The 15,435-nt window shown below is 46.5% G+C and overlaps 1 protein-coding gene across 1 annotated transcript in view; it reads left to right on the top strand.

Annotated features, from left to right (window-relative positions):
• FBXW4 (F-box and WD repeat domain containing 4) overlaps positions 1–15,435 on the top strand; it is a 94,755-nt gene that overhangs the window by 11,277 nt on the left and 68,043 nt on the right. Inside the window, exons 2-4 of the mRNA XM_074959490.1 lie at positions 9,671–9,766; positions 12,281–12,466; positions 13,371–13,503. Of these exons, the coding sequence (XP_074815591.1) occupies positions 9,671–9,766; positions 12,281–12,466; positions 13,371–13,503 (415 nt within the window). The remainder of the gene's footprint in view (positions 1–9,670; positions 9,767–12,280; positions 12,467–13,370; positions 13,504–15,435) is intronic.

Raw genomic sequence — 15,435 nt, 5'->3', positions numbered from 1 at the left:
TGTGTAGTCCCATTGTTGCAGCCGGCAGTACTTGTGCAGCCGAAGGACACAGGATCGGGCACGTAATTAATCTGACAATACAGTGTAGATGCATGAGACTTGATGAAGGTCCAAAGTCGTCACAGAACAAATCTTTCTGAAAACATTGCCCTGTGGAGGGTTGGTTGATTATTCTTGAAGGGCTTCATAGCAGAAGGATGCTCGTAGAAAGTGTGCTAAATAAGGTATCTTAATTTTTTTAAATTATGAAGAAATATCATCCTTCAAACTTGTGTGTTTTTAAAAAGAATTGAGAGCTTTGTTTAAGGAATTGTCCCGCTGCTCGCCTTAAACTATCCTTTGATTTATAGACTGGTGCCTGCCAGCATTTGAAAGCTATCACTATCTAATCTTTGTTGTACAGGTGTTTGCAAAGATGATAGGTATATAAGAATGGCCAGACTGGGTCAGACCAACGGTTCTTTTAGCCCAGTATCCTGTCTTCTGACAGTGGCCAATGCCAGGTGCCCCAGAGGAAATGAACAGAACAGGGAATCATTGAGTGATTCATCCCCTGTGGTTCACTTCCAGCTTCTGGCTGTCAAAGGCTTAAGGATACCCAGAGCATAGGGTTGCATCCCTGACCATCTTGGCTAATAACCACTGATGGACCTATCTTCCATGAACATATCTAAATCTTTTTTGAACCCAGTTATAGTCTTGGCCTTCACAACATCCCCTAGCAACCGGTTGACTGTGTGTTGTGTGAAGTAGTACTTCCTTTTGTTTATTGTCAACCTGATGCCTATTAATGTCTTGGGTGACCCTGGTTCTGGTGTTCTGGGAAGGAGTAAATAACAGAAGTACCTTGGTATCTAAGCGATGGCCTCCAATTCTGCCTCCCCCTTCTAATTCTGCCCCTGCCTTCGGCCCTCTGTGCTGCCTCTGTGCTTTGTGTAAATACAAATGTTTCAGAAGTCAAATAGATGGTCACTTTCCAGCTCCATTGATATGCACTGGATCGAGGAGAGCCGTCTGGAGGGGACAGTGGGACTAAATGACAGATATTTTACTGTTTAAAAAACAAAGCACGCTGTCCCTTCTCCATAGGGAATGTTGGCAAGCATGACAGGAGCAGAGGACGGCTTGCTAGCAGGAGTCACTGAAGTAGCTAGCACGTAGTGTGGGTTAAGCAGAGGCCAGCTGTGGCAGGCACTAATTGCACGTGACCCTTTCTTGCACAACCCCCTTCCCATCTCAAGGTGATCTGGACTGATGTCCCTCGGCTAAGTGGGTGACCAGCCACATAAAGCGGAAGATCCTTTTTGAGTCGTAATTGACCTTTTTGGAACCTTGCAAGCTATATTTAGTTGGGGATTGGTCCTGCTCTGGGCAGGGGGTTGGACTAGATGGCCTCCAGAGGTCCCTTCCAACCCTGATATTCTATGATTCTATGATCTGGGCTTAGTGCGTGCCTGTGTGTCAGGCTGGGGCCCTCTGCGTGTGCGTTGTGTGGGAGGTGTCTGCTGGAGGCAGCACATGGGGGAAGTGTGGGTGTTAAATCGTTGGCTGAGCGAGTGATTTGGGATCAGTACCTGGGGGCAATTTTACCTGTGTGGAAGGAGGTGTTTCAGAATCGTGAATGGAAATGAATGTGGGCACGGAGCCCAAAATCTGTCTGGGAGAGTCTGAAGTGATGATGTGGCTATTGTGCCGGACCTGACTTCTCAGCCTCTTAGATCAGAATGCAGAGCACTATCTGGCCCTGCAAGCTCTGGTGAGAGCTCTTTTAAAAATGGAATTCCTCCTTGCACAGGCTGGTTTTACTTTTTGGGGGCTGGGAAAATGAAAGGGGAACTGGGGAAGCTCTACATTTCTTCTCTTGCCTGGCTTTACTGATCATAAACTTACACGCTGCAGAAGGTTTCCTGGGGACAAAAAGCTGCATGTGGGTGGTGGTGGGGGTGTTTAAAATGGGTCACATGCCCAGGAATGCATCGAATTTTAGTGGTGGCTAAGTGCCGGAAAGCATAGACAAGGGGAGGGGGAGAGAGGAGAGAAAAATGAGCCCCAGGCTATGGAAGGAAGGCTGGGAAAAAGAGAATCTGGCCAGGCCCCAGGGCCAGGTTAGAGATTCCTACACGCATTAACAGCCACAGGAGATGTTTATTTACAGGGGGCTAATCTTTTCTGGGTGCTCTGTCATTTTAAAAACAATATCAGTTCTTGGGAACAGGACTGGAGGGCACCTTGGAGATAGGTGAGAGGGGTTACAGAAATCTGGGGGCACCTGTTCTTGTCTGTTAAGATTCCTTCCTTCCTCCCTCTTGCATCCCATGTTGCTGGTAACTGTCCGCCACTGAGAAATGCAAATGCCATTTACTTAAAAGGAAAACTCCACCGTGTTCTGATCGCTACCTGCAGAGAGGCTTTAAAAGTTTTGTCTTCATTCTTCCATTTTCTTAATGCTTCCCACAAGGAGCTCCAGGACACAGGGAAAGTGACTTAGCATTTAAACATATGAGAGAGATGGGATTTTAAAGTTGGCGTGAAGTCAGATCTGTTGGTAGATCCAAATATGGATCATAAAATCAAATGGTAGCAAAGTCTCACAAAAGTGACTAGTGTGTTGTGGGTTTTTTGGGGGGATGCCCGATTTGAGACCCACTCAAAGGGGCCAGGTTTTCAGAAAGATCCTAGCACCCCATCTCTGATAATCAGTCCCTTTTAAGGTGTCTCAGTTTGGGCATACGGGAACTTTGAGGCATCCGAAGTCCCTTGCCACTTGTGAAAATCCTGCCACGTTGCTTGGTGGCTCCACTGGCTTTCTCATCCATTTCACTGCGGAGTGCTGTCACTGTCAGGATGGCAGCTTCTTCGTAGCTACTCTTTAATACGTTTGGCACCTTGTTTCCGTTCTCTGCAGCTTGCTGTAGGGATTGGAATCTTTTCTTTTTTTCTTAAGATTCTGCTAGAGTTTCCGTAGTGGTGTAATTACCAGCAAGATGGGGTGCAAGGGGACAATAAAGAACAAAAGAAGGCCAGAATCTTAGAAGAGTGGCTGCCCCTTGGCATTCTGTAATGCCCTGAGTCTAGGCCAGCAATGTGTACAAATGCATCATGGCTGTGCCAGCAACAGTGGCATTCAGGGTAATGTTCCTGCAGTACCGTGTGTTCTGTTACTGTTCGTTATTGTCAGAGAAGCGACTATCTAAAAATGACACCTCTGCTCCCAATGTCTTCTGCTTTCTCTCTGCTGGCTTCCATGGCAGGAGCGGGAGAGGTGAGTTGTTCAGAGTGATTCTGGTTAAGGTGTTCTTTTCTGCCTTGCGCATAGTCAGGAGGATTTTAGCTAGATTCCAGTTGCTGAATCTTTCTTGTTGGTGACACCGGTGGCAGAGTTTGTTTTGCGTTTGTGCTGCTGGTAGAGGGATCATCTCATAGGCTAACCATTTAGATCTTCTAGACTCATGGCGAGGGAGGAGATTTGGTATTCCAGGAGGTGCTACTTATGCCTCTGCAGAATATTACATAGCTTTAAAGATGTCAGTGCTATCTTAATAAATCCGTCCTTGGGTTCTAACGTGACCTTTCCCCCTTTGGATGGAAACTTTGCGTGAGAGGTGGTTTTGCCTCCCCTTGAGGGGCATGCACCCAGTTGCTGTTTGCTTAGTCTTAATAACAGTACGTTAGTTCTCACTTCAAAGGGGAAGTGGGGCAAAGGCTGTGATTGAGAGCTGTTTTCCCCCCCATATCTTCAGTAACCTTGTTTTTGTAAGGGACACCTGGGAGTCTGTGAGCCCCTGAAATTGCCTCACCTCAATATTATGAAGTCTGGAAAGTCCCACCTTAAGGATCAGGTGGGATATGCACAACAGGCATCCTTGTTGTTTTTAAAATGCACTTCGTAGTCTCCTAGATTCTAAGGTCAGGAAGGACCATTGTGATCATCTGGTCTGACCTCCTGTATAGTACAGGCCAGAGACCTGCCCCAAAGTAATTCTTAGAGCAGAGCTTTTAGAAAAAAACATCCAATCTTGTTTTAAAAAAATGTCTGTGATGGTGAATCCACCACGACCCTTGGTAAGTCGTTCCAGTTGTTAATTACCCTCAGTGTTGAAAATGTTTGCACCTTACTCCTAGCTTGAATGTATCCAGCTTCAACGTCCAGGCATTACATTGTGTTCTACTTTTCTCTGCTAGATTGAAGAGCCCTCTCTCAAATTACTGTTCCCCATGTAGATACTTGTAGACCGTGATCATGTCACCCCTCAACCTTCTCTTTGTTAAGCTAAATAGATCCTTGAGCCTCTCACTATAGGGCATGTTTTCCAATCCTTTAATCTTACTTGTGGCTTTTCTCTGAGCGCTCTCCAGTTTTTCAAGATCCTCTTGAAGTGTGGACACAGTATTCCAGCAGCAGTTTCCCTACTGCCACATACAGCAGCAAAATAACTCTCTTCTACTACTGAAGATTTTCCTGTTTATGCATCCAAGCGCATATTAGCCCCTTTGACCATAGCATTGCCCTGGGAACTGGTGGGCAGCTGATTATCCATCGTAGCCCCTAAGCCTTTTTATAGAGTCCGCCATGCTGGAAGTATGACCTGTATTCTTTGTTCCTAGATGTATGACTTTACATTTGGTTATATTAAAATGTGTACTGTTTGCTTGTGCCCAGTTTACCAAGCAATCTACGTTTCTCTTTATCAGTAACCGGTCCTCTTCATTATTAACCACTCCTTCAATCTTTGTCTGTCATCTACAAATTTTAGCAGTAATGATTTTGTTTTCTTCCAGGCCACTGATAAAAGTGTTAAATGATGTAGGGCCAAGAACCGATCCCTGCAAGACCCCACTAGAAACACAACTACTTGATGATGATTTCCTGTTTGCAAAATGGCAGAAGAAATTGAATATTGATAAATATAAAATAATGCACATTGGAAAGCATCATCCCAACTATACATATAAGATGATGGGGTATAAATTAGCTGTTACCACTCAAAAAAAGATCTTGGAGTCATTGTGGATAGTTCTCTGAAAACATCCATTCAGTGTGCAGCGACAGTCAAAAAAGCGAACAGAATGTTGGGCATCATTAAGAAAGGGATAGATACTAAGACAGAAAATATCATATTGCCTCTATAAGTCCAGGGTACATGCACATTTTGAATACTGTGTGCAGATGTGGTCACCCCATCTCGAAAAAGATATACTGCAATTGGAAAAGGTACAGAAAAGGGCAACAAAAATTATTAGGAGTATGGAACGTCCTCCAGAGGAGGAGAGATTAATAAGACTGGGACTTCTCAGCTTGGAAAAGAGACCACTAAGGGGGGGATATGATTGAGGTCTATAAAATCATGACTGGTGAGGAGAAAGTAAAGAAGGAAGTGTTATTTACTCCTTCTCATAACACAAGAACTAGGGGCCACCAAATGAAATTAACAGGCAGCAGGTTTAAAACAAACAAAAGGAAGTATTTCTTCTCACAACATACAGTCAACCTGTGGAACTCCTTGCCAGAGGATGTTGTGAAGGCCAAGACTATAACAGGGCTCAAAAAAGAAGTAGATAAATTCATGAAGGATAGGTCCATTAATGTGCCCATTCCATAGTGTTTGCTCGTGATATCTCAGCTCCCCTGCCCTGTTTTTCATGGGAACTAAAAACAAATACCCCGCCCCCCCCCGCCGAATTCACCTAAATAAATAACTGCCATATACGCAGTGCTGTAACCTCTCTCATGTTTGGAGAGTCCTTGCACATGAATCCAGGTCTGGAATGCACAGAGCAGGGGAGAGAGCATTCCTGCACCTCTGTTTCTCATGGCCTTGCACATACCTGGTTAAACAACTCCTTTTTTTCTGCAGGACAAAAGCTAGAAGAAGCTATGCAAAGTTTACATGCTGCCTGTGCTGGTTTTCCCTGGAGAGGGTGAAGGGCAGGGCTAATTGGATCCCGCCCCTGCTTTCTCTCTAGGAGGCTGCAAAGTTTCTCCTTCTTCTCCTTATCAGTCCAGCAGACACTAAATTTAGATCCAAGGCACTCTGTTGATGATGGTAGTTAAAATAAATCCTCCTCCGTAGTCTGGGCAAACGTCTTTCCTCCCTTCAGATGGCTTGCAGGTCTCACTCCACGTGCTGCTCTTGGAAGCGAAACTTCTTGCCATCTTAGCTCATTTTGGTGGGATGGCTGTAAATGTTGAGAACTAGGCATGTGCTCATCTCTGTGTGTGGATTAGCCTAGGTAAATCATGCCTGGAGCTGGGAATAAAGCCCTGACTGTGACAGCATCATAGAAAGTAGAGATAGCAAAGACCTGTCAGGTCCCATCTGGCCTGTACTGCAGGAGACAGTGCAAGATCGTTCTTGAGAGAGTGTTTTCTCATGCTTTGAGAATACAGAATTGGACCCTTTCTCTCATCTCTGTGTGTGCTTCTTGGAGTAGAGAGAAGGGGGATATTTTCCCATCCAGTGTTTGGAGAAGACATTGGAAAAGGTTCCTGTGGCCATTTGGCAGCTTGCGGATCTATTGCAGTTGTCATGAGTGAGATGGGGACCGCTCAAATTAATCGTGGCTATTAAACTAAATATTAACAAACTTTGGCCTTCTTCAGGCTATGTCTACGCTTAAAATGCGACCGTGGCACAGTTGCAGGGCTGCCGCGTTTGTGTCGATGCTCACTACAGAGATAGGAGCGATTCTCCCATTGCTGTAGTTAATCCACCTCCCTGAAAGGTGGTAGCTAGGTCAATGGAAGAATTCTTCCATCAGCCTAGCACTGTCTCCACCGGGGGTTAGGTGGACATACCTCAGGCTCTCAGGCAGGTGGATTTTTCACATCTGTGAGAGACGTAGCTATGCTAATGTAAGTTTCCAGTATAGACCAGCCCTCAGTGCCAAGAGGGCCGTTAGGAAGGACATGTAAGTAAGGGCAGGAGAGCAGAGGTGTAGACAGGGCGTAGTTGTGCAGGACCTGGAAGGTGTGGACAAGAAATGCACCCTTGCTGTGAAAGTTAAGGGGAAGTCAGTGAAAAGAGTCAAAAAGGGGAGTGACCACGTCTGAGCAGAGGGCACGGAAGATAACTCTTTTAGCAGGAGCAGTTTTGGCTAGAGTGGAAGCAGCTGAGGTGCCGGGAGGCTGGAGAAGAGTTGACCAAGTCATGGTCAAGGAGGAGATGTTGGCAATGTAAGAGTGGAAGGAGAGACCAGGCTAGAATGAGTGAGCAGCTGTGACGGTGGGGCCAAAGGAGGTCATCTAGGAACAGCGTTAGAGGGAACAGGGGAATCTGCTAATTATGGAACAGCAACTCACTGAGTTTATCAGAATATTGTTGGGGATAAGCTGTGTATAGGGTTGCCAGTCATGGTTTGGGGCTCTGTTTAGTCACTAGTTCAAAAGTTTAGATTACCCTGTTTAATATCCTATCCTATAGGGAGTGTTAGCTGTGTTGGTCTCACCAAATTCTATTTTGAGTAATTCGGTTCCGCCTCCTGTAAAATTCTCACTGTAGTTTCTGTGGAATGCTGGATACTTCTTGTTCTAAACAGTTGCATAGCCTTGCTGGGCACTGTTGAATAGCTACTTTATTCCACCCCAGGCACAGCCGCAGTTCAGCAGTGGATGCATGTGTTTATGTATTCCAGTGGGTGTTATGGATCAGGCTGCAGAATGGTTTCTTTCTTTTATGAGCTGGTTTTCACCTGCTCGTAACCGGATTCCTGTGCATGATGAAGCCATGGAATCTGCTGCAGAATGTAGGTTGTTTGCCTCGGAGTATGTGGGGTCATGATCGTAACTTTGATTGCAGTCTAAAAAGTGTGTACATGAGAAGAGATTTTTTGATGATAGTTGGCTCTTAATCTAGTAGAAAAAGACATAACGAGATCTAATGGGTGTAAACTGAAGCTAGACAATGGAGGCTCGAAATAAGGTGCAATTTATAATAATTAGTCATTAGAAGAACTTCTTCCTAGGAAGGTAGTGTGTTCTCCATCACTTGCAGTCTTTCAATCAAGCCCCTCTAAGAAATGCTCAAAAAGAACAGGAAGACTTGTGGCACCTTAGAGACTAACAAATTTATTTGAGCATAAGCTTTCGTGGGCTACAGCTCACTTCATCGGGTGCATGCAGTGGAAAATACAGTAGGACGATTTTATATACACAGAGAACATGAAACAATGGGTGTTACCAGGCACAATGTAACAAGAGTGATCAGGTAAGGTGAGCTATTACCAGCAGGAGAGGATAAAAAACCTTTTGTAGTGATAATCAAGGTGGGCCATTTCCAGCAAGAACACGTGTGAGGAACAGTGGGGGGGAAAATAAACATGGGGAAATAGTTTTACATTTTGTAATGACACATCCACTCCCAGTCTCTATTCAAGCCTAATGTAATGGTATCCAGTTTGCAAATTAATTCCAATTCAGCAGTCTTTCGTTGGAGTCTGTTTTTGAAGTTTTTTTGTTGTAATATTGCAACTTTTAGGTCTGTAATCGAGTGACCAGAGAGATTGAAGTGTTCTCCGACTGGTTTATGAATGTTATAATTCTTGACATCTGATTTGTGTCCATTTATTCTTTTCCGCAGAGACTGTCCGGTTTGGCCAATGTACATGGCAGAGGGGCATTGCTGGCACATGGTGGCATATATCAAATGCTGTAGCTCAAACAGAAGTTGTGGGCTTTCTTCAGAGATTGCTGGATGGGGTTCTCTGGCCCATGCTTTGCAGGAAGTCAGACTAGAGGATCATAATGATCCCTTCTGGCCTTGTAATCCATCAACTTTTCAAAACACTCGCTCTTTAGGCTGAACTCTTCTGTGCTTGAGCTCTGCCTGAAGAGCGAAATCTTCAGCAAGTGGGAGTGGAATCCCTTTGAGCCCCCTTCAGCTGAGGAGTGAGTGGGGGAGAAATAATCTCTTCCCACTGTTAAAATAAAATTCTTGACATGTTTTTAAGATAAGGCTACAAACTGAAATGGCTGTAATGGGGAACTTGGCATGAATTTAGCCTTCATTGTGGAGTGGGACCTTTGCTTAAGTTGGGGTTAAAAACTGGCTTTGATTTACTGAGGACAGGAGCTTTTGTAACTTCCAGATGGTAGAAAATTCCCAGCCTGCAGGTGCGCATTGGATGGTTGCTGCACCGAAGATGCATGCACAGCTAGTGAAGGGCTGGGTTATGCCTTCCACTGGATGAATGCCCCAGGACATGCGGGGAGGATGGTGGAAGATCTTCCCAGCCTCACCCCATGTCCCTTGCCCAAGAGGCAGTCCTTGTGCCCCTACCAGCACTCCCCTGGGGCCTAGTCAGCGCTGCACATCGGTGTTTCTGGGTGGCGGAGGTGTGAGCAGGGCTATGTTGTGTCTGCCTTCCCTCCCCCCTGCATCGTGACACTTGTGCTGGCGGGAACATTGGCTACACCTGAAAAGTAAAGGCAGGCTTGCTCGCACTGCGCTCTCCCCCTGCAGTGCCTCGCATGGCTCCAGACAGTACTACTGAGCCCGTGCTCCTCTCTGTCTTGCCCAGCGTGGTTCAGGTCCTGAGTTTCCAGCTAGTCCGGTGTGTGCTAGTTGGTTGCTTATGGAACTGGAGCAAGAACGTGACCAGGGCTGGATCACGTGAGTTCCACATGCTATATCAGTGCTCGGGGCTCACTGTGTCTGTCTTCCTTTCTCTGCAGAGCGGCTGGCATTCCAGTGAAGGAAAGGGTGAAGGTCTCTCAGAACTGGAGGCGCGGGCGCTGCCGGAGGGAAACGCTCCTGAAATGGAAACGCAAGCAAGTGGCTCCTTTTTCTTTTACCCTGTTCTTGTGGCAGCCAATAGGGGACACTGGGTTTGCCTCTGTACTTTGATTTCAGACTGTTCCAGGCCACCCCTACCCCTCTGGTCTTTAGGGTCTTACCAGTGACACAGACAAGGCTGCTTTGGCTTTTGACGTAGCTGATGAAACAGCAGTGGGATAACTGGAGGTGCTGCCTAGCCCACTAGACACCAAACCCGAGAGCCCAGTCTCACCTGTCAATAAGGAGCCTATGGTGCTTCTCTCAACAATAGGGGTTGGGTCATATTCCAGCCCTGGTAAATGCATTCTGCTTCCCCATGCAGTTCTAGCTGGATACAGTGTTCTTCATTTCGGATCCTAAACTGTTGAGTGATTTGTCTTCAGAGCCTGTCTGCATCTTGTCTCGTACCACTGCCGAGCTCCTAATCTGTGCTCTGACAATAGAAGGTGCTTCTCTGCTCCCTTGCTGCACCTTAAGCCTGGACTAATCCCTTGAGCTAATACAGCCCATGAGCTTCTCTCCTTCACATCCCTCCTCAAGATTCACTTCTTTTGTTCATTGCCTTCCACTGTTGGGCCCCCACCTGGCCTTTGGTCTGGACGCAGTCCACAAATCTTAAAATATTAACTTAGTTCCTTCCCGGGAGAATGAGATGTGTGCATAGCAGTAAGGCGAGGTGATTGCGATTAACAACTCATTGTGGGCTCTGCGTCCAAAGCTGTGCTGTGTGCTTTGCAAAATATCGAGGAAGACGAGGTCCCTTGCTTGGCAACCAGGCCTCCTGTAAGTGCAGCCATCACATCAGCCAGGGTGAGGACAAGTGAGAAGGGCCATACCAAATTCATGGACCATTTTGATTAATTTCATGGCCAGCGGGTTTTAAAACTAGTCAATTTCACGATTTCAGATGTTTCCATCTGAAATTTCAGGCTGTTGTAACCCTGGGTGTCCCGACCCCAAATGGGATCATGAGGAGGGGTGTCACAAAGTTGTTCTGGGGGGGCCGGGGTCACAGGATTGCCACCCTCATTTCTGTGCTGCCTTCAGAGCTGGGCTCTGACAGTTCATTAGTTAATTTAATAAAGCCACCATCCAAACTACTTTGTCTTCCCGATTGTTCTCTTATCCTGAATTAAAACTTGTTGCTTTTTCTTATAAAAAAAGTTATAGAAAAAGGTAGAGATTTAGTTAAATTGCACCAGAGAGAGAACCACTGAGACAAGCTAGAGGAGTCTGTGGGGAAGCTGGATGTTCACTTGGACTAGATGGCTGCATGGGTGTGGAGGAAGGAAGAGGAACTCAAGGGCCATCTCAGAACAAAAGCTACCACTGCAAAGATGCCATGGCTGCAGGGAGTCCTAAGTATTTTGTATCTAAGCTTCTAGATTCCTTAGCCAGCCCCTCTTCCAAAGACTCCACTCTTGGCCTCTTCCTCAGGTCTGGAATCTTTGTCAGAAAGAAGCCAGTGATGTGCTCTGGCATGTTTTGAGAAGCGTACTTGTTTCATAGAATCATAGAATCCTAGAATATCAGGGTTGGAAGGGACCTCAGGAGGTCATCTAGTCCAACCCCCTGCTCAAAGCAGGACCAATCCCCAATTAAATCATCCCAGCCAGGGCTTTGTCAAGCCTGACCTTAAAAACTTCTAAGGAAGGAGATTCTACCACCTCCCTAGGTAACGCATTCCACTGTTTCACCACCCTTCTAGTGAAAAAGTTTTTCCTAATATCCAACCTAAACCTCCCCCACTGCAACTTGAGACCATTACTCCTTGTCCTGTCATCTTCTACCACTGAGAATAGTCTAGAACCATCCTCTTTGGAACCACCTCTCAGGTAGTTGAAAGCAGCTATCAAATCCCCCCTCATTCTTCTCTTCTGCAGACTAAACAATCCCAGTTCCCTCAGCCTCTCCTCATAAGTCATGTGTTCCAGACCCCTAATCATTTTTGTTGCCCTTCGCTGGACTCTCTCCAATTTTTCCACATCCTTCTTGTAGTGTGGGGCCCAAAACTGGACACAGTACTCCAGATGAGGCCTCACCAATGTCGAATAGAGGGGAACGATCACGTCCCTCGATCTGCTCGCTATGCCCCTACTTATACATCCCAAAATGCCATTGGCCTTCTTGGCAACAAGGGCACACTGCTGACTCATATCCAGCTTCTCGTCCACTGTCACCCCTAGGTCCTTTTCCGCAGAACTGCTGCCTAGCCATTCGGTCCCTAGTCTGTAGCTGTGCATTGGGTTCTTCCGTCCTAAGTGCAGGACCCTGCATTTATCCTTATTGAACCTCATCAGGTTTCTTTTGGCCCAATCCTCCAATTTGTCCAGGTCCCTCTGTATCCTATCTCTGCCCTCCAACGTATCTACCACTCCTCCCAGTTTAGTATCATCCGCAAATTTGCTTCCTGGCTGTGATGCTATAATCGGGTCTGTCCGCCTGGGAATATGTCCCGGGGTGGCCAGCAGCTGTCTGATTTGTCTCCCTTGTCATTGTCTCTGCAGCCTGATGCCCTGGATGCATTTAGATGGCGAGTATCTCTACCTGTCCCAGGCAGAAGACATCCGGGCCTATCGGTTTCGTCCAGACAGTGCTGGCCTACAGCGCCATCCTCAAGCCATCTTCTCTGGCCACCAGGAAGACGTGTGTCGATTCGTTCTCGCCAGCTCCCACATCGTCAGTGGAGGAGGGTAAGCTCAGTGCTGTGGAGGGGAGAAGCTTTGGTTGGGGGGCCAGGGCTCTTCAGCTGCACTGGAAAAGGAATTAATTTTCTAAGCACTCTGGATGCAGAAAAGTGTGTTTGTCGTCCAGTGCTCCATGTTCCACCATAGGTAACTTACTTGCACTGCTCCTTTCCTGCCCGTTTGATTTGCTTCTTCCCAAAAGAGACCTCTCCAGAGGTAGGAGATGAGCACAGTCTCATGCTAATGACCCGTTCAAGCCTTGATCTCCTTTCGGATGCTGCCGATCAGGGGGCTAAGCAGTGCTGATTTTGCCAGGGATTTTAATATATATTTTTTCCTTTGCAATAATGGTGACTGTAAGGACAATGCATCTCGACCGTCGAGGGGCATGGTATTCGGAACTGGGCTTTCACTAGCTACAGTTGTGCACACAAACAACTTGCATCTACCTGGTCTTTAGCAAATGAAAAGGTCTAGTTTATAAGATGCTCATCTTTTGGTACCTAAGTGTGGTAGTAGAAAGCACATGCAGTCATGGTAAATGCCTGTACAAGTGAAGTGCGCACACAGTCCTGCGACTCTCCCTTATGAAATATAACCTGAAAGCAAGTTGCAGAGGTTGAAAAACACATAGACATGTTCCAGTTTCTATAATTTTATTGACATAACAAGGTAGCAAATTCTTTGCCGAGTTAATACCATTCATTCAGTCTCTGGCTCAAATCTTGCTCTTGTGCTTCTGGCTGCCCTGGCATGAGTGGGAGGGGGGTGTGTCTGTGTGTCTGTCTGTGTGTGTGTGTGTAACGAATCATTCATTCCCCTGGGATTGCAGGTGTTCTAGTCCTCATGTGGTGATGCTTTACCTGCCTTGCAAAGATGATGACTTCCCGCTCGGGGTTTTATTTTACAGCGATGGAAATATCGTCCTCTCTAAAGTCCACAGCTCCTTCAGCATAAAGTTCTCTGCACACGAACAGGAGGTGAACTGTGTGGATTGTCAAGGGGGCATCATCGTAAGCGGCTCCCGGGACAGAACAGCAAAGGTGAGCAAGAGTCACGTCCATCACTGCACGTGCTGTAGCAGAGAGGTGAGCTCTGCGCGTGTTTAAAGGCGGGTTGAATGGAACCTTGAGCCCTGCACTTGCCTCTCTGTGTTGGGAGCACAATGAACCTTGCTTAGGTTTCTGGAGAGCCACTTGCGATGTCAGCCCACCAGGAAAGGGGTACAGCTGGAGCTGGGGAAACTAGCCACTGGCTTGAAAGGTGAGATCGGATAGAAACAGAGGGTCAGACCAGATGGACTTATCGGGGGGTTTAGGCTTGGCCTTATAATGCTGTTGTAGCATGTATTTCCCTTTCTGTTAGTCTCTCTCAAATTTCATCCCAAGCGTCTGGGACGGTCTCTCTTTTGTGGGCTCTAATTTACGGCGTTATTCCAAGCTATAAAAAGCTGTTTCCTAGGATATGTTTTTTGTAAGAAGACATGAAGTGTGCAAGGGACAGCCAGGAAAGTGACTGTAAAAATGACTTTGCAGACCCCATTTTTTGTCTTTCAGTGAAGCCATTTAGATAGCATGTGCTATGCCTAGGCTCCTTGAGGCTGGGTCTTGTTATTTGCTTAGCACTCTGCCCTGATCGTGCAGTGCTGTGTTGATGGATGGAGCCAGAGAAGAATTCCCCAGAGTGGTGGTCCGCTGAGTTTTAAATGTCCCAAGTTATGGTGCTCCCGGCACTTCCCTTTGGAAACTGTTCCATGGTTTTAAAAGATCTCGCTCTCTAGACGTTTCTCCTGATGTGTAGGTGATCATATGAGCAGGATATATAAAGATTATTCAACAAAAAGAACAGGAGAACTTGTGGCACCTTAGAGACTAACAAATTTATTTGAGCATAAGCTTTCGTGAGCTACAGCTCACTTCATCAGATGCTGTATTTTCCACTGAATGCATCCGATGAAGTGAGCTGTAGCTCACGAAAGCTTATGCTCAAATAAATTTGTTAGTCTCTAAGGTGCGACAAGTACTCCTTTTCTTTTTGCGAATACAGACTAACACGGCTGCTACTCTGAAACCAAAGATTATTCAGTTCTTTTTTATGATTGGGCATTTGCCCCCATCACTATCTTGTGCATCTGGTCTGGATCTAAGGCACTTATGCAACCTCCATTACCTTAGTATGTGAGCATCTCCTAACACCCCTGCAGGATAGGGCAGTGCTGTTATCCCCATTTTACAGACTAGGAACTGAGGCTGTGAGAGACCAGGTGACTTTTTCAAGGTCACACAAGAAGCCTGTGTTAGAACACGGAATTGGACTTGGGTCTCTCGAGTCCCAGGCTAGCGCCCTGACCATTGGACCATCCTGTCCTGCTTGGCTTGGCGTGGCTGGCCACTCTGGATAGTTCTAACCCAGTGTCACCCTATGTTCCAAAGCTATGTTTTTGTCAAACACAATTTCTGGGCACAGTTTGCCTTGGCTCGAATGAGTTTGAAGCTGGCTTGGCACCAGACTGTGCTCAAGTAGGATCCCGGGGCCTGTGTTTTGGGGCAGCACGGTCTCACAGCTCCCAGGGGCAGGAGCAGACAGACCTCTTATGACCTTGGAAAGAAACTCCTGAAGGTCAAAGGGAACTTAACTTTTTGTATTTTGCTCAGTTCTGCAGCTGGAATGAGCTTGCCCGCCTGACCCTCCCATGTGGCCATAATGGACAGAGTCACTTTGATTTTTAGAGTGATTTTTCTCATGCGTGTTGTAATTTCTCGTGGCTGGAAGGGAATCCGCAGCAGTACTTTAAGGGAGCTCTAAGTGCAGTGGATGCTATTGAGGGCTCTCCGAGTGTTGATTAGAGCTAAGCTCCGAGTAGCTGCTAATGTACATTCCTCACTGATAGGCACCAGATAGCATGCTCTGAGCAATATTTTTAACCTGTAGGAGATAGGGACGCCTTAAAAGAGTTAAGCTTTTCTGCTCCTTTT

Source organism: Natator depressus, chromosome 7 (genome assembly GCF_965152275.1).
Source record: "Natator depressus isolate rNatDep1 chromosome 7, rNatDep2.hap1, whole genome shotgun sequence".
In the NCBI taxonomy this organism is placed as follows: Eukaryota; Metazoa; Chordata; order Testudines; family Cheloniidae; genus Natator; species Natator depressus.
Note: the sequence above shows the minus strand (reverse complement) of the source record. Positions and strands in the feature narration are given on the sequence as shown.